General features: G+C 39.1%; 1 protein-coding gene across 1 annotated transcript in view; it reads left to right on the top strand.

The window, feature by feature from the left end:
• The window catches only part of LOC135100608 (filamin-C-like), a 153,531-nt gene that overhangs the window by 77,138 nt on the left and 61,393 nt on the right, over nucleotides 1–15,000 (top strand). The window contains 13 exon segments of the mRNA XM_064003673.1: nucleotides 130–258; nucleotides 902–1,120; nucleotides 1,811–2,042; nucleotides 2,849–2,955; nucleotides 3,743–4,392; nucleotides 4,843–5,033; nucleotides 6,710–6,775; nucleotides 7,553–7,753; nucleotides 8,144–8,284; nucleotides 8,632–8,871; nucleotides 12,397–12,538; nucleotides 13,384–13,463; nucleotides 14,483–14,650. Of these exon segments, the coding sequence (XP_063859743.1) occupies nucleotides 130–258; nucleotides 902–1,120; nucleotides 1,811–2,042; nucleotides 2,849–2,955; nucleotides 3,743–4,392; nucleotides 4,843–5,033; nucleotides 6,710–6,775; nucleotides 7,553–7,753; nucleotides 8,144–8,284; nucleotides 8,632–8,871; nucleotides 12,397–12,538; nucleotides 13,384–13,463; nucleotides 14,483–14,650 (2,566 nt within the window).

Genomic DNA, 15,000 nt, shown 5'->3' with positions numbered 1-15,000 from the left:
TAATTTTGCTTTGTGTTTGTGTAAGAGATCTCTCCATATATGTGTTGCTATCCTCCTGTTTAACACAAAACAAGATGAAAAAACACACCCAAATTACAAAGACAGTGCTAATGTTCCCCCATGCCACAGCTGAGGGTGCTGAACGAGGGGGAGCTGGTGGAGGGGTGCCCAGCTAAGGTGCGTGCCCTGCCTGATGTGTCCAAGATCATGTTCTCCGGCATTGACCCCTGTGCTCTGGGCTCCATTGTGGAAGTGGTGGTGAGTGTTGTTGCTTTTGAATACTGTTCTATGTTTTATTTGCCTTGACCTATTTCTGGTACCTTTTTTTTTTTTTTTTTTTGATATTCCTTTTATCTATTCATCTGATTTTTTAGATTTTATGTATTTATGTATTTGTTTATTTTATGTATGTATTTATTTATTTATTTATCTGTTTATTTATTTATTTATTTATTTATTTACTTACTTATTTAATTTTTTCTTTTATGTATTTACCTTTTTTTGCTTTATTTTTCATATCCCAATAATACCCCATGAAGGGCCTTTTCCAAACAGCCACTGAGCACTGACTGTTGATGATATAAATGTAGCATAAGTCATTGTTATCTAGACTTACTGTGGTCACAAATCATTCCAGTATCCTACCTGTGTTCCTCCTAAAGTATTTAGATACATTGTTCTGCTTAAATTTATCACTGCCATCTTATGAGGGATATGTGACATTTAGATATCTGCATACTGGCTGATGGCATTTGGATATTGATTGATTAAATGAGCTGCTCCTTTGTTCTTCAGATCAACAGTAACAATACTAGTGGTAGGGACATCACTTTAACAGACCACTGCCCTACGAACTAGCCCATGATTCACTGAACTGCTCATCTGCACCTTCCCTCCTCAGATCAACAGTAATGGTGCTGGCGGTGGAGACATCAATGTGACAGCTTACTCCCCCACCAATCGGCCCCTGATGTGCCCAGTGAAGGAGGAGGACGGGGTGTACGCTGCCACCTTCCAGCCTGATGAGGCCGGCCAGTGGTCCATTGCTGTGCGCTATGACGAGGAGCACATCCAGGGCTCCCCCTTCACCTGCCATGTCTACGATCCAAACGCTATCAGGGTGAGTGGCTGACAGCTTTCTTACTTATTTTCTTCTCTTTGGCTTTCACATCTATGTTCCAAATACTATCAGGGTGAATGACCGGTTACTTTGTTGCTTCCTTTCCTTCTCTTTGGCTTTCTTGTTGATTCAAATGCTATCAGGGTGACTGGCTGACTCTGTACTTTGTTGCTTCCTTTTCTTTTCTTTGACTTTCATGTCAGTGATCCGAGTGCCATCAGGGTGACTGGTTGGCTACTTTGTTGCTTCATTTTTCTTCTCCTTTGCCTGTCTCCCATTTCTGGATGATCTCATTGTAAGGGCACTTTGAAATTTCTCCTTTTTTCCCTTTTTCTCTTCTCCTTTGCTTTCCTCTTAATTCCAGTTAGCCCTTAGTATTTTCTTAGTTTACTTTCTTCAGTAGAATGAGAGGAACAGACAAGAATACACTATTTTTATTTAGCAATATGAATCCAAATGTAAATTAACTTTCTGATCTCATATTTTATTAGTTTAGTGTCTTCAGTAGAATGAGAGGTGCAGCACAAGAACATACTGATATTTATGGCAATACAAATCCAGATATGAATTAATGCTCTGATCTCATACTGTAGTAAGTTAGTTTCTTCAATAGAATAAGAGGAACAGTACAAATATACACTGATCTTTATAGCAACATGAATCCTGTGTAACAAAAGTGTTGCATTTTAGATCCTGGAGTTGGAGAATGGTCCCATGTCAAGCCCTGGCAAGCCCTTCACAGTGGTGGTAGACGCAACGCGGTGTGGCTGGGGGGACGCCAAGGTGGACGTGACTCAAGGTGGCCGCTCTCTCCCCGCTGAGACTCTGGAGATAGACCGAGGCTTCTACGAGGTCACCTTCACCCCCACTGAGGCTGCTAAGCACAAAATTTATGTGTACTTCAATGGCCATGAAGTGAAAGGTGAGGTGGGACTAGAGCAGTGGTTCTCAAACTTGTAGCTTAGTGGTGCACTAAAAGTAGATCTTGGACTTTTGATGGTGGACCAACGCTGTAGTCACTGTAGTGCAGGTCTACTAAAAGGCACAAATTTAAGAATACATACTTGTCTAGAAAAATCAGGCAACACACTTTGGTGACAGTGATGGCACACAGCTTGCAAATCACTGGACTAGAGGGTGCTCAGCTTGCTTTTCAGTTGTAAAATTCTGATACTCAATTTATATTCCAGTGGTGAGGGACATAGTGGCATAGGAACAAAAGTTTTCCCTTGTTTCCATCATCATTGGATTCTACATGTACTAGATGTCTCATCAGTTTATATTTATATAAGATTAGTGTTCAACCTGTGTTGCCTTCTAAGAATTTCTGTGTATTTCAACAGCCATAAAGTGAAAGATGAGGAGAGATATATATTTCTGATACTTTATACAGTTTATATTTCTGATACTTTATAATGATGTTGGAAGTGTTGTGTTGCCTTCCAAGATATAATAGTTGGTCTCATTGGCACCAGTCTAAGCAAGTACTCTGGAACAAACTGTAGTGAGTGGAAATATGTATGTGTGTGTGTGTGTGTGTGTGTGTGTGAAAATTCAGTAATGTATGGTCTTGAATATTTGAGATTTTTTTTTTTAATTAGATTCTCCTGTACTTATTTGGTATTGATTTTTAATAAGATAATGTTATAGACTTTGTTTATTTGGGTGTAGTAATGCCTCCTATATTTACTAAGACTCACAAGTAATGGTTGTCTTTTTGCCTCTCAGGCTCACCCTTCTCTCTGTATCTTGGAATTGAGAAACCTCCTGAGAGAAAAGATTCTAAGTCAAAGTCAAAGAAAAAGTCTTCCAACAGAGAAAACAAGGATCCAAAGGTGAGACAAATCCATATAATTTAATTGATATTCACACTTTTATTTTCCATTCTAGTGTGTTGAATATTCATGAACATTTTGCTGATATGTGTAGTTAGGCTTACTATTGTTAATATTTCTTGCATATTTCCTATTATACTGTCTACTAGTGAATTGAACTGTGGCCTTGTTCAATTATCTCTTTCTTCACTAGATATCTTGGCACTACATAGATAATATTGTGTTGGCTACCTTCCTCTAAGTGGGATGCTAGCCTGGGACTGTCTATGGATACATATACAGTCGTGGCCAATAGTTGAGCAGCAGACTTCATTCACTTCCACTGTCTCGAGTTGTTTTCTCCAGTGTCAGGTCTTCCAGTCTACCGAGTCTCCTTACAAAACCTGACAAGTGATAGATTTTTAACAAGTCAGAGGGCATAAGGTTAAGGGAGAGTTCTAAATGCTGTGGAAATGTGTGCAAAAGGATATTTAATTTCAGAACATAACTGCACTGATAGTTTTTTAGGTTAAAATATATGTTTGCTATGTTTTATTCATATTATTCACATATTTTAGCTTTTATGTTTTGTTGGAACTTTATCTCTTGTGAATCTGGTGCTATTATGACCTTACTGTTTATTTTATATGGTGTGTGCATTATATTTCAGATTTTATCATTCATGATAAACTTCAGTCAATTGTGCACAAGTTATTGTAGGCTTTGTCTTTAGAGTTCCTCCTCATGGTCTTTGCAGTGTGTAGTGTGTATTGCTGTTCTTTAATCTCTCGCTCCCCAACCCTTGCAGTACGGAAAGGAGATAGTCAAGGAGTATTCTGGCTCAGCTTTGGTCTCATCCCCAAAGTTGCACTCCTCCCACAACACCTCGGACTCAAACTACAAGTCCACCCTCACCAAGACCTACGACTCGACCCTTGACAAGAATTACGAGTCCTCATACAGCCGTGACTCCCCCGGCAGAAGCAGGAATTACGAGAATGTGCTTCACAGGAGTTATGATGCACCAGTCAGCAAGACCAACAGCACTGGCAGCAGCACTTATGACTCTGTGAAGAACAAATACTCTAACTATGAGACAACCACTCTCAATCGCAGCACTGTGTATGACTCTTCTGTCTCCACCTCCAACAAGAAGTCCAGCACCACTTATGATTATGATTCTGTCCCCCCACCAAAGCTGAACTCCACCCCAAAGAAAGTGACACTGTATGATGCCAGCCCCCCGTCAAGCCCGTCCCGGCTGGTGGCCCGTCGCAGCAGGAGTCCTGAGGGCATCAATAACACCCACCACCGCTCCACTGCTCTTGATTCCAGCTACAATTCAAGCTTTAACTCCACCTATGACTCCTCCTTCAACACCACCACCTCCACTGTCATCAACACCAAGTCCTCCACCTCAGTGTTTAACAAGTCCTCTAGTCCAGCCAGGCTTTCCTCGTAAGTACATCTTGCTGCTGTGTGTTTCTCCAGCGAAAGCAGCTGATAGAAATGCTTTTCTTTAATGTGGGTTCATTTGTGTTCTTTCTGTAGAAATACTCATTATAATTTTTTTTAAGTATGTTAATGTCAGTGGAGGAGTATAATAGAAAGTAATGTCAAGGTATGAGGATTATGGATGTATTCCTTTATTGGTGTGTGACTGACTGTGATGTTTTGGATAAGATGACTTACTCCTTCACATTCTAATAGCTTTTATTTCTTAAGTAAGGACTTTTCTCTCACCTTTGGTAGCACTTCTGCTCTTCTATGTGTATATGTGTTTATATGCTGATTTCCTGTGTGGGTGAACACTTCCTATGAAAGACCAGGAATGGTGTATTCTATGTCAGAAAAGTGCTAAACAGTGAACAATAAAAGAAAGCATGATCATTCATCTCCCTCACACAGACCAGGGCCTCGTGCCACACACTCCCCAACACCCCCAAGGACCCTGCGCGCCACGAGTCCCCCAGAGATGGCCCGCTCCTCCCCTGCCCGTGCCATCAGCCCTGTGATGGGACCCCCTGACAACCTGACAGGCCTCTCCTCCCCTGCCAAGGTCCTCCAGATTGCCCAGAATGCTGCCAAAAGCTCTGAAGGTAAGCCATGTTTTGTTCACTCTTCATGTAGTCTTGTTTTTTGGACTGTGATGGCTGTACCTTTAAGGCAGAAATTGGTATGCATTTCATTTTCTTTTATTTGGGCTCTCCTACAACACCTTAGAATGTTTCTGTGACTTGTTGCATCGTGCTTTCTTGTTCTGTGTTGGTGACTGGGATGGGAGGAATAACCAGATAATGTTGAGAGCTATTGCTTGAGTTTGTGGCTGAGTCTGCTTCCAATGCAGAGCTGGCACTTTGTCACGCTATCATTTTCTCCTGCATGGCTAGAGAATGTCTTCAAATACATCTTGGATTTATTACCCAAGATGCATTTTGAGGATGTTTAGCCATAATGATTGAAGATGGCAGAAGTGACATGAAGGACTTGCATTGGTTGAGGATGGAGTGTTTGGATATGTGGCTAATGGGCCAGGCAGGGCTGGGCTGGGCTGGGCTGGGCTGGGAAGGAGACATGTACAGGCTAACACTGTTATTAATTCTGAAAGCCTGGAGTGTGAAGGATCCATAAAGGTCAGGACCATTGAGTGTTTGGTGCACTCCTGCTGGTCAGGTGGGGCTGTGAACACTTGGTGACAGACAGCAGTACACACTCTGCTTGTGTCAGATAGATGCTTAAATGTTTATGGGAACTCAAAAAAAAAAAGGGTTGCTTGTCATGATTGCTCTCCCTCCCTCCCCATACATGTCTTAAATGATTTCAGTTTGTTATATTTTTCCTCTTACAGGCTCCTCCTTCTACTATAGCAGCGTTGCCAACATGAAAATCTTACCATCCACATATTAACGCTGGCACTCATCCATTGCTAGAATTAATAATGTAGCTCTAAGGAAAAATTGTAATAGAAAATCAAGGAAAAAAAAAAAGGATCTTATCCCTAGAAAATAAAAGCTGGAAATCCCAAAGCCCGATATTAATCTTATGTATAACTCCCTTGTAACTTTTGACACACTTACATAACTTTTAATCAAATGAGTGACTGGACACTAACAAAACATTCACTGAGGCTCTTGATTACTTGATGGATCCAACACACCACAGGTAATGATAGGAATAATAATAGTAATAATATTAATAACAACAATAATGATGAGAGATAAAACAATAATCCTAGCAATAATAATGATAGTAATAAGAGTATGTCACACTAACCATGACTTATGTGCATGGGATGTGTGATTTTTTATTTTTTGTTTATCTATTTTTTTTTTCTTTTGCACCAAGTCAAAAAAAGTCGTAATGAAAGAACAGGTTTAGTACTTAACACATTATTAACTCTCTCCCATTAATGTATGAGGAGAACAAGTACCATGGCATCTTTTTTCCTTGTCACTTAACTTTAAGGGTTTATATAAGATAAGTGTATATGAAATTTAACCATATAACCTCTGGCTCCTGTACATAAGGAGATGCAGTGCCAGGTCGTTACCAAGGCCAGACAAAGCTTGTGCTGTTAATATTATCACTCCCCCACATCTACCCAAAGCCCACTGACTCACCCCAACTCTCTGAGACTCACCCTACTGACTCAGGACTGCTCTGGGCCTTCATAACTCCACTATTATCTGCTAATGTTCACTCCTCCACCACCACTACTACACCACTACCACCACCATCATCACCACACCACCACCACTACCACATCCACCATCAGCGAGGCGACTCAGGAACTTGCCAGTCTCCTCCAAGTCCAGAACCAGGACCTTAATCTTCAGCAAAGGTCAGTCCACAGGTAGCTGAAACTCATGGTGCAGTTATAGTTTCCAAATTAGTGCCCTGACTTTGCAAGAGATGAAGCTGCAAGTCCACTGCATACTAAGAGAACTGACCACCATGATAGCTGGCAAAGCAACAGTGCTTCCTAGAGCCTAGAGCGCACACACATACACTCAGTAACTCCTGTCTGGTGCTTCCTGAAGGGCAAGGCAGTGGTAGACTAGTTGACTGGTTGCTTACAAGAGGTGCAAGAGCTCAGATAGTGATGAGAAGAACCTTTAGTGTCAGTCAGTCTTCTGTGTGTACAAAGCTTCTCCTCCTGCTGTTCCTCCTGTATTATTTTTGTTCCTTAGAAGGCATGAATTTTCAGTTTATTCTGTGGATGATTTACTGTGCATTGCTATTTCTTTCCAGCAGGTTTCTTTATCTCTTGTGAGTCTTTGCTGCACATTATGTTTGTATTTTATTCTAGATTTCCACCACTGCTGGATGATTGACTCTGTCTGCTGAGTGATGGTGTTATTCTTAAGTGCAACCCCATATCTATTGCTCCCTTTTTGGTGAAAATTAGATTGTATATTGTTTTTCCAGTTCATACTTTCTTTTTGGGTTTGTATGGGTTATGTTTTGAAAGGGTGCATATAATGGTGTGCAATGTGCATGTTCTTGTTTTCTTATTTTTATCTATTTCTGCAAAATAGCTCCATTGCTTGGTGAACATAGTGAAGCTACCACAGTCATGGTGTTGTTGCTGTGCCTTGACATGCCTTTCTCCCCTCAGATGACAGTTCAGATGCCAGTGGGGGTGTGGATGAGTCCCCACTGCCCTCCCGTTACTCCATGGAGCAGAGGTCAGCTTTGCACACCAGTGAGGACCGTTACCCTTCCTCCAATGTGAACCTGTCCTCCAACAAGACCACCACTAGGTCCTCCTCCAACACTTTCATCAGGAGGACAGAAGACACTGTCACCTCATCTGGGGGTGTGTACTACATGTGTTGCATGTACTTCTTGGGATCACTTCATGTTCTCTTGATACAAATTTATTTTAGCTTGATTTGCACATTATTATGAATGATGTACTGCCTTCATAGGAGTACACATAATCAAGGAATATTCATTGTATGACCTAAAGTATATGAATGATGATTGTTCTTGATGCATCATGATACAAAATTCATTGTGTTATGCTGTATTTAGTTAATGGTTTGATATAATATAAGTATGTATCATACAACTTGATTGTATATTTAAACAAACTTTTGTCTTTGAAAGTGTCACTTCTCTTCCACAATGCCTTTACTGAAACTTGTCATGCTTTTCCATAACCTTTTATCCTCTGATTTCCGCGCGCACACACACACACACACAGAGGGCTGTATCACTCCAAGTGGCAGCCGCAGCACCACCACTATCCTGGGGCTGCCACCTGACGGCCGGCGGGGCAGCGGTGAGGCCACCCCCAGCCCTCGCTCCCACCACCGCCGCTCACATGGCCTCGAGTCCACCACGTGTGAGTGAAGGCAGCTAGCAGGGGCAGGGGGATCAGAGTGGGGCCTAAGTGCAGGTCTGAGAGGGATTTGGGAGTCATCATTGAACTAGTGCGTTATTGAGGGGAGTATGTCTACTTGATTGCAGTATAAATTGATTTAATTCAATATCTTCCATATCAAAGCATTATTATTTATTTATTTATTTATTTATTTATTTATTTATTTATTTATTTATTTATTTATCTATTTACCATTCTATTTACTAATTGATTTATTTATCTATTTATTTATTTTTCATTTATTTGTTAATTTACTATTATTCTTTTTATTTCTCTACATATCACACTGCACCATCCATTCCTTCCAGACTTAAGTTCAAGCAGCACTTCTGTGGATGTGGTGGATGCTGTAAGCCACCGTCTGCAGAGCACTCCACCCTCCACTTCCCGCCACACCACCACCACCACCACCACCTCGTCCATCGACCCCTCCAGAGTGATTGTCTCAGGCCCAGGCATCAGGCTTGTCTCTGTCGGCTCCCAGGCTGAGTTCACCATCAGCACTCCTCAGCACATTCGCCAGGAGGAGGTGAATGTGAAGATAACAGGTAAGTCCATAGGGTCTGTTTCTAGCTGTGTCCATTCTGTGTTTGATGCTAGATTTTTAGTTTTTTTTTACTCTCATGTATGTGTAAGAATTTGAATCCAGTAGTTTCTTTAGTTTGATAAAAGCAAGTTCTGAAATGGTGTAATTTATGTAATCCTGTATACTATCAAGGTTTATTTCACTGTACTGTGTTTCATTTATCTGTTTCTTTATGATCTCTTTTAATGGTCTATTCTTCCTCCATTCTCACAGTTTTTTCTTTATTCATCTTACCATTTTTAGTTTTAGTATTGGTATGGTTATCGGCCAGTGTTTAGTAAATGAATGGTTTCCTCCTCTTTATCTCCTGTCATATATTTGTCTCTCCACTACCTCTGCTTCTCCTCCTTTGTTTAGGTGTTTAATCCAGTTTTTTTTTTTTTTTTCTTCTCCACATAGTGTGCTTATCAAGTCTCCTTTACTTTTCTTGGATCATTCATCTGTTCTTGTTATACCACTATCTCTCTCTTTTTTATTTTATCCAACATAAGTAGTTAGGTTAGGTTAGGTATTCCATAGAATACATCTCATCCATTCAGCCGAAGACATATTTTTATCTCTACACAGTATTCTTATGGACTCTGACCCAGCAATTCTTCCACCTGAGGACATAATTAATGTGATCCTGTCTTGGTTTAGAATGTGCTGCAAACTGATATTGTATTCTTACCAAAACTTATTTATTTGTATGGTACAATTACAAATAGATAGGAGTTTAGTGGGAAAGCAGAGTTGATATTAAAAGAAAATTGGAATATATAGGCCAGTTAGCAGATGAAAGCAGTACCAAATGATGGAGTTACAATGACCACCTACCCTCAGGTAGCCAGCTTACTGTACCAGAGGCCATTACACCAAGTACAGTACTGTGACCATCTACATCTCTATACAGGTTATGTCAGTGAATACCCAACATCTAACTCCATCTTTCTTCAAACACTTGTGGACCCTTCTGGCCTCCCTCAGATGTGGAGTACCTGTGGCATCTGATCTGACCTGACCTGACCTGACATCCAGACATGACCTCCCTCCCTTCCTTCCTCCCAGCAGTGCGGAGAGCTGGATTCTTGACACAAACTGGGTCATGTTTTTTGTTATTCTTTGTTGTGAGGTTCAAGGAGGGAAGGTTGCCTTGGAGCAGCAGCTGCAGCAGTATTAAGGGCTTGGGTTTTGCTATAGACCTCATACAGCTTGGTGCTACACTTTGTGCAATTTAAACATTATATATGTGTTGGTCAAGGTTATTTATTAAAGGTAGCTTTTTTAATAGAATATGCAATTACATAATGGGAGTGTGTGAGATATCAAGTGCACATATGTATTTGAATATAGTGTACACATAGAGGTTTGGAAGCAATATACAGGGTGCCCTGGGAGGAAAGCTATATTCTCCAAAATGAAAGATCAGGTTATTCTAAGTGCAAAACATCCTATGGTCAAATGCTTTTAACACCATAGTTTAGAAGTTACAGTACATTTAAATATGAATGCACATCAATTGCAAGTGGTTGCACACGGGCTGTCCTGCAACATTCTGCTGGTCACTGTTGCCATATGGAATTTGTTATGTTTTAGCTATTATTTGTAACAATGATAGACTGCATTCTTGAATTCAATTACATCTTTATTTTTGAAAACCTTGATGTGTAATCAGGTAACATCCTTGTGATGCTAACTCTCACCATTGCTGCACTCTTGTACCCCCCCTCCCCCTTGCCAATTCTTATTTAAATATCCTGTAACTTATAAACCTTGGCATTAAAAGCCATAGAACATCTCTCACTTAGAATGACTTAATCTTTCATATCTAAGAATATGTGACTTTCCTTATGAGACAATCTGTATAAGATAATAGTTAAACACACATTAAAGGTTCTATAAAGGTGATGTTTACAGATTAAGATATACAGATTCACAGTTTGCTTTGGTTCTCTTAAAATTTGCACAGGTTTTGTCATAATTTGGGATGAATCTCTGAGCTACTGTTTGGACAAAAAGCAAGTTACTTATTCTACCTGCTTAGGAAGTGATACATGGAATTTACCACATATGATAATTTAAACTAATCAAAAGAAGAAAGATCTATACATGCTTTGTAATTTTTTTCTTTCTTTTATTGGCTATGCTGCTTTCAGTTGAGAATCTTTAGGTATTTGTACAGTGTAAGCTTCACACCCACATGATTACAAGGCAGAGTAACATTAATGAATAGATGCTTCTTCAATCTGTCCTTTCCACACATTTTTTTAGTGCATTATTATTCCTGATTGTTAAGTGGAGGAAATGCACAAATAGAACAAATGACATACATGACAAATAACCTAACTCATGCCAGCAGCACTGCATAAGGTGTCTTTTGTAGCAGCACTCTAATGCTTATTTACAATTTTTTAGCTCCATCCTCTTTGTTTCCCTTTAACCTGACAAAACAACTACTTGAAGGGAACCATGACACTAAATTCAACCTTTCAAATTCCTTGTTTGGAAATGGAGCCCAAAAGTTAAGGGATGGAACTGAAAAGCATGATTATTATGATCTTTTGCTGCTACCAGAGGCATTTTTAGCATGCTTGTGTGGCCTAATTTAAAATGGGTGTTAGGTCTCAAGATTGTTGAAAGACAACTTCGTAGGGACATTTAATAATAGACTTGACTCAGCACCTGCCATTCACACCTGTCTTCTTGTATCACTTTGGTCAGTCTCTCTCTTGTGGAATGCCTGTATATTTTGTGTAGGTGTCATTTAAATTCTTCCATGTCTGCTTGTGCATATTATACTGGCATAATTTTACTTCTCGTGTGGAATGTCTTTATATTCTGTATATGTATGTTTTCATTTCTTCTTCAGACTCCTATCTTAAATACATTCTTATAATCATTGTTAGATATTTTGAATTCATTATATATATATATATATATATATATATATATATATATATATATATATATATATATATATATATATATATATATATATATATATATATATATATATATATATATAATATAAAATATGATTTATTTATTTATTTATCTATTTATATATATTTTTTTTTTGCCATCGTTACTCCTTCCATTTATTAAGACCAAGAGAGAACATTTGGGTTGCCATAAGATGATTCAATGGCTTCTGTTGAATTTTATCTCTATTTCTTGCATTTTTATACAAATACAAAGAATTGATCATATAGTTTCATAATTTATTTTCAGTCATTTATCTTAAACTAAATGTGTTTATATATCACATTTTATTTTTACTCAACATTTAGTTCAGTTTTTTTTTTAGAGGAGTGTGCTAAGAATTTTTTGCTGTCAGCACCACCACAGCCACTACTGGTAACACTACCATCACTAATGTCATCATTACTAGCATCACCACCATTGTCAGCCACAACCACCACCACCACCACCAAAAATCACCAAGCCTCACCCCCACCATGACTACCATCACCAGTAAGTCTCACCACCACCATCACCACCCCACCAGGGCCAGGCAGGCGGCCCATCCCAGTGTGGACAGACGAGGTGGGCAGTGGGGAGTTGCTGGCCGGGTTCACTCCTCATGAGGTGGGCGAGTACATAGTGGATGTGCAGGCAGGAGGTGCTAGGGTCCCTGGCAGCCCTTTCAGGTGGGTGTTCATTTCTTGGGTTTCTTTTATATGGCTCCATTTCACCTGGTAGTGCCTGAATCAATCAATCAGTCAGTCAGTCTTTTCCCTTGAGATTTAATGTTCCTTCCTGGCAGCCCCTTCAGGTGGGTGCTCATTCCCTAGGCTTCTTTTACATGCCTCCATTTCATCGTATTGCAGCACTGAAATCACTCAATCTATCTATCTTTCTAACTTTTCATTTGATATTTTATGATGCCAGAAGCTACCAGATTTTGAGTGGAGGAATACTGGCAGCACTAACAGAGTAAAACAGTGATGCAGTGGAGGAATCTGTGAAATGCTCTTCCTTAATTTTGTTTGTCTTTTTATCACCTTTGCTCTCGTCATCCTACTGCTATTACTAGTACTATTTTGTGTGTTACTCACTCAGTAGCTATTTTTATCTCTTTTAGTGATTTACTTCATGTTTATTCTGTCCAAAATTATTTTTTTTATTTTTTCCTAATGGTGCTTACATTTACGCATTCGTTTACTATTATTGTATTTTTTCTTTACCAGCTTGTGTTTCAGTGGGTACATACATGCTTCTTCCTGTTTGATTAATCTTACATATATTTAGCAAAGTTATGTGATAATGAAATAGTAAATAGCTGCTCGTTGGATTAATCCATATTTTTATTTATATATGGATATTTTGCTTTCACATAGGTATGCAGTGATTACTTGTATATTGATAGCATTTCATTTTTATTATTACTGACTTCTTATGCATTGTTAATGTTTGTATGGCAACTCTATTTATTTTCTTCTTGTGTGTGTGTGTGTGTGTGTGTGTGTGTGTGTGTGTGTGTGTGTGTGTACAGATGCTACGTGTACGACTCGCAGGAGATACAAGTGGGCACCATTCCCAATGGGGTGGTGGGGAGACCTGTTGAGTTTGAGAGTAAGTGTATTATTACTGTTGTTGTCTTTAGAGGATTATGAGGGATTCTGAATAGCAACAAAGCTTTAAGTTCTTAATGAGCTGTTTGATTTCAGTATATTAGCGATATTATTAAATTAAACTAGACAGAGGTGTAATCCACAACTCCTTTTATTTATGAGGAGGGTATGAAGTGTGACAATTGGACTCTTAAATTCAGCTTGCTATAACTCAAAACTGTGAGACAGAAAACTTTTTTTTTTTCTCGTGATTTGCGGATGTGCAGAAAGAATCTGAAATGTTCGTTCATGCAAGCACACAAAAGGTTTGATCCTCACATGACAACAATGTCTACTATAGAAACTAAATTTAGAAGGGTTGCATGATTGTATGATTTTCTGCTGCAGTCTCCCAGAAGTCCAAAAAATGTACATAAATAGAAAAAGTTCTATTACTGCTACTACTACTACTACTACTGTTGTTGTTATAACAGATGTTAGTAAAAGGGAGGATGACTGCTAGTGGAAAATGACAATGCAGGTACTTGTGTAATTTAAAAAAGGAAAGTGAAAGGCAGTATGAATAGTAAGCAGATGAAGAGAAGGAAGAGGAGGAGAAAGATTGGGAATAAAGAGGGATGGAAAGGAGAGAAATGGAATCCTGTAGGTATGAATAATCACAAATATAAAGAGGAGAAAGACAAGCTGGAAGATGAAGATTGATAAAAAGAAAGATGATAGTAATACTGAAAGGGTAAATAAAGAGTAGAAGGAGGAGGGGAAAAAAATAGTGAAGAGAAAAAAACAAAAGAAGGGACAAAAGTGGTGTACAACATAAAAAAAAGTATGATTAGAGGAGAGAAAAAAAACACGGAAGAGAACAAAAAATAGACGAAGGGGAGAAAAGTGGAAAGAAAAGAAAAAAAGAAAAACATGGCATTGAAAGAAGAAGAAAAAAAAAATGATTGACGAAAATTAAGAAAAGAAAAAAAAAAACTCCCGCCTTTCATCTAACCCAAGCGTGTCTTCCTCATCCGCCAGTTGACGGTTCGACAGCTGGGTCAGGCAACTTGGAAATCCTGGTGAACGGCGGCCACGTCACCTCCTACGTCAGGAACCTGGGCCAGCAGCGCTTCCTCGCTTCCTTCGTGCCGCACTCCGCCATCAGGCACGTGGTGGAGATGCGCTTCAACGGGGAGAAGGTTCCTGGTGAGTGTTGAATGTTCACTCGTGTCTGTACTTATGGATAGTGATGGTGGTGGTGGTGATGATGATGAGAGGAGGAGTAAGGTTGGGAATAAGAAAAAAAAAAAAGGAAGAAGAATATCATAGATATATAAGCAGTCATTAACATCAAGAGTAGGAGCAGGTTGAAGGGAGGTAAGAATAAGAATGTCTGGTTTTGTCGTGATGTTCTCGTGTTCCTTTGCGCAGGTTACAGTTTGGTTACTGTTTTTATATTTGTGCAGGGATTTCTCGGATTTTATAAGACATTATATATATATATATATATATATATATATATATATATATATATATATATATATATATATATATAT

The sequence above is a fragment of the Scylla paramamosain genome, chromosome 1 (genome assembly GCF_035594125.1).
Source record: "Scylla paramamosain isolate STU-SP2022 chromosome 1, ASM3559412v1, whole genome shotgun sequence".
Lineage (NCBI taxonomy): Eukaryota > Metazoa > Arthropoda > Malacostraca > Decapoda > Portunidae > Scylla > Scylla paramamosain.
Note: the sequence above shows the minus strand (reverse complement) of the source record. Positions and strands in the feature narration are given on the sequence as shown.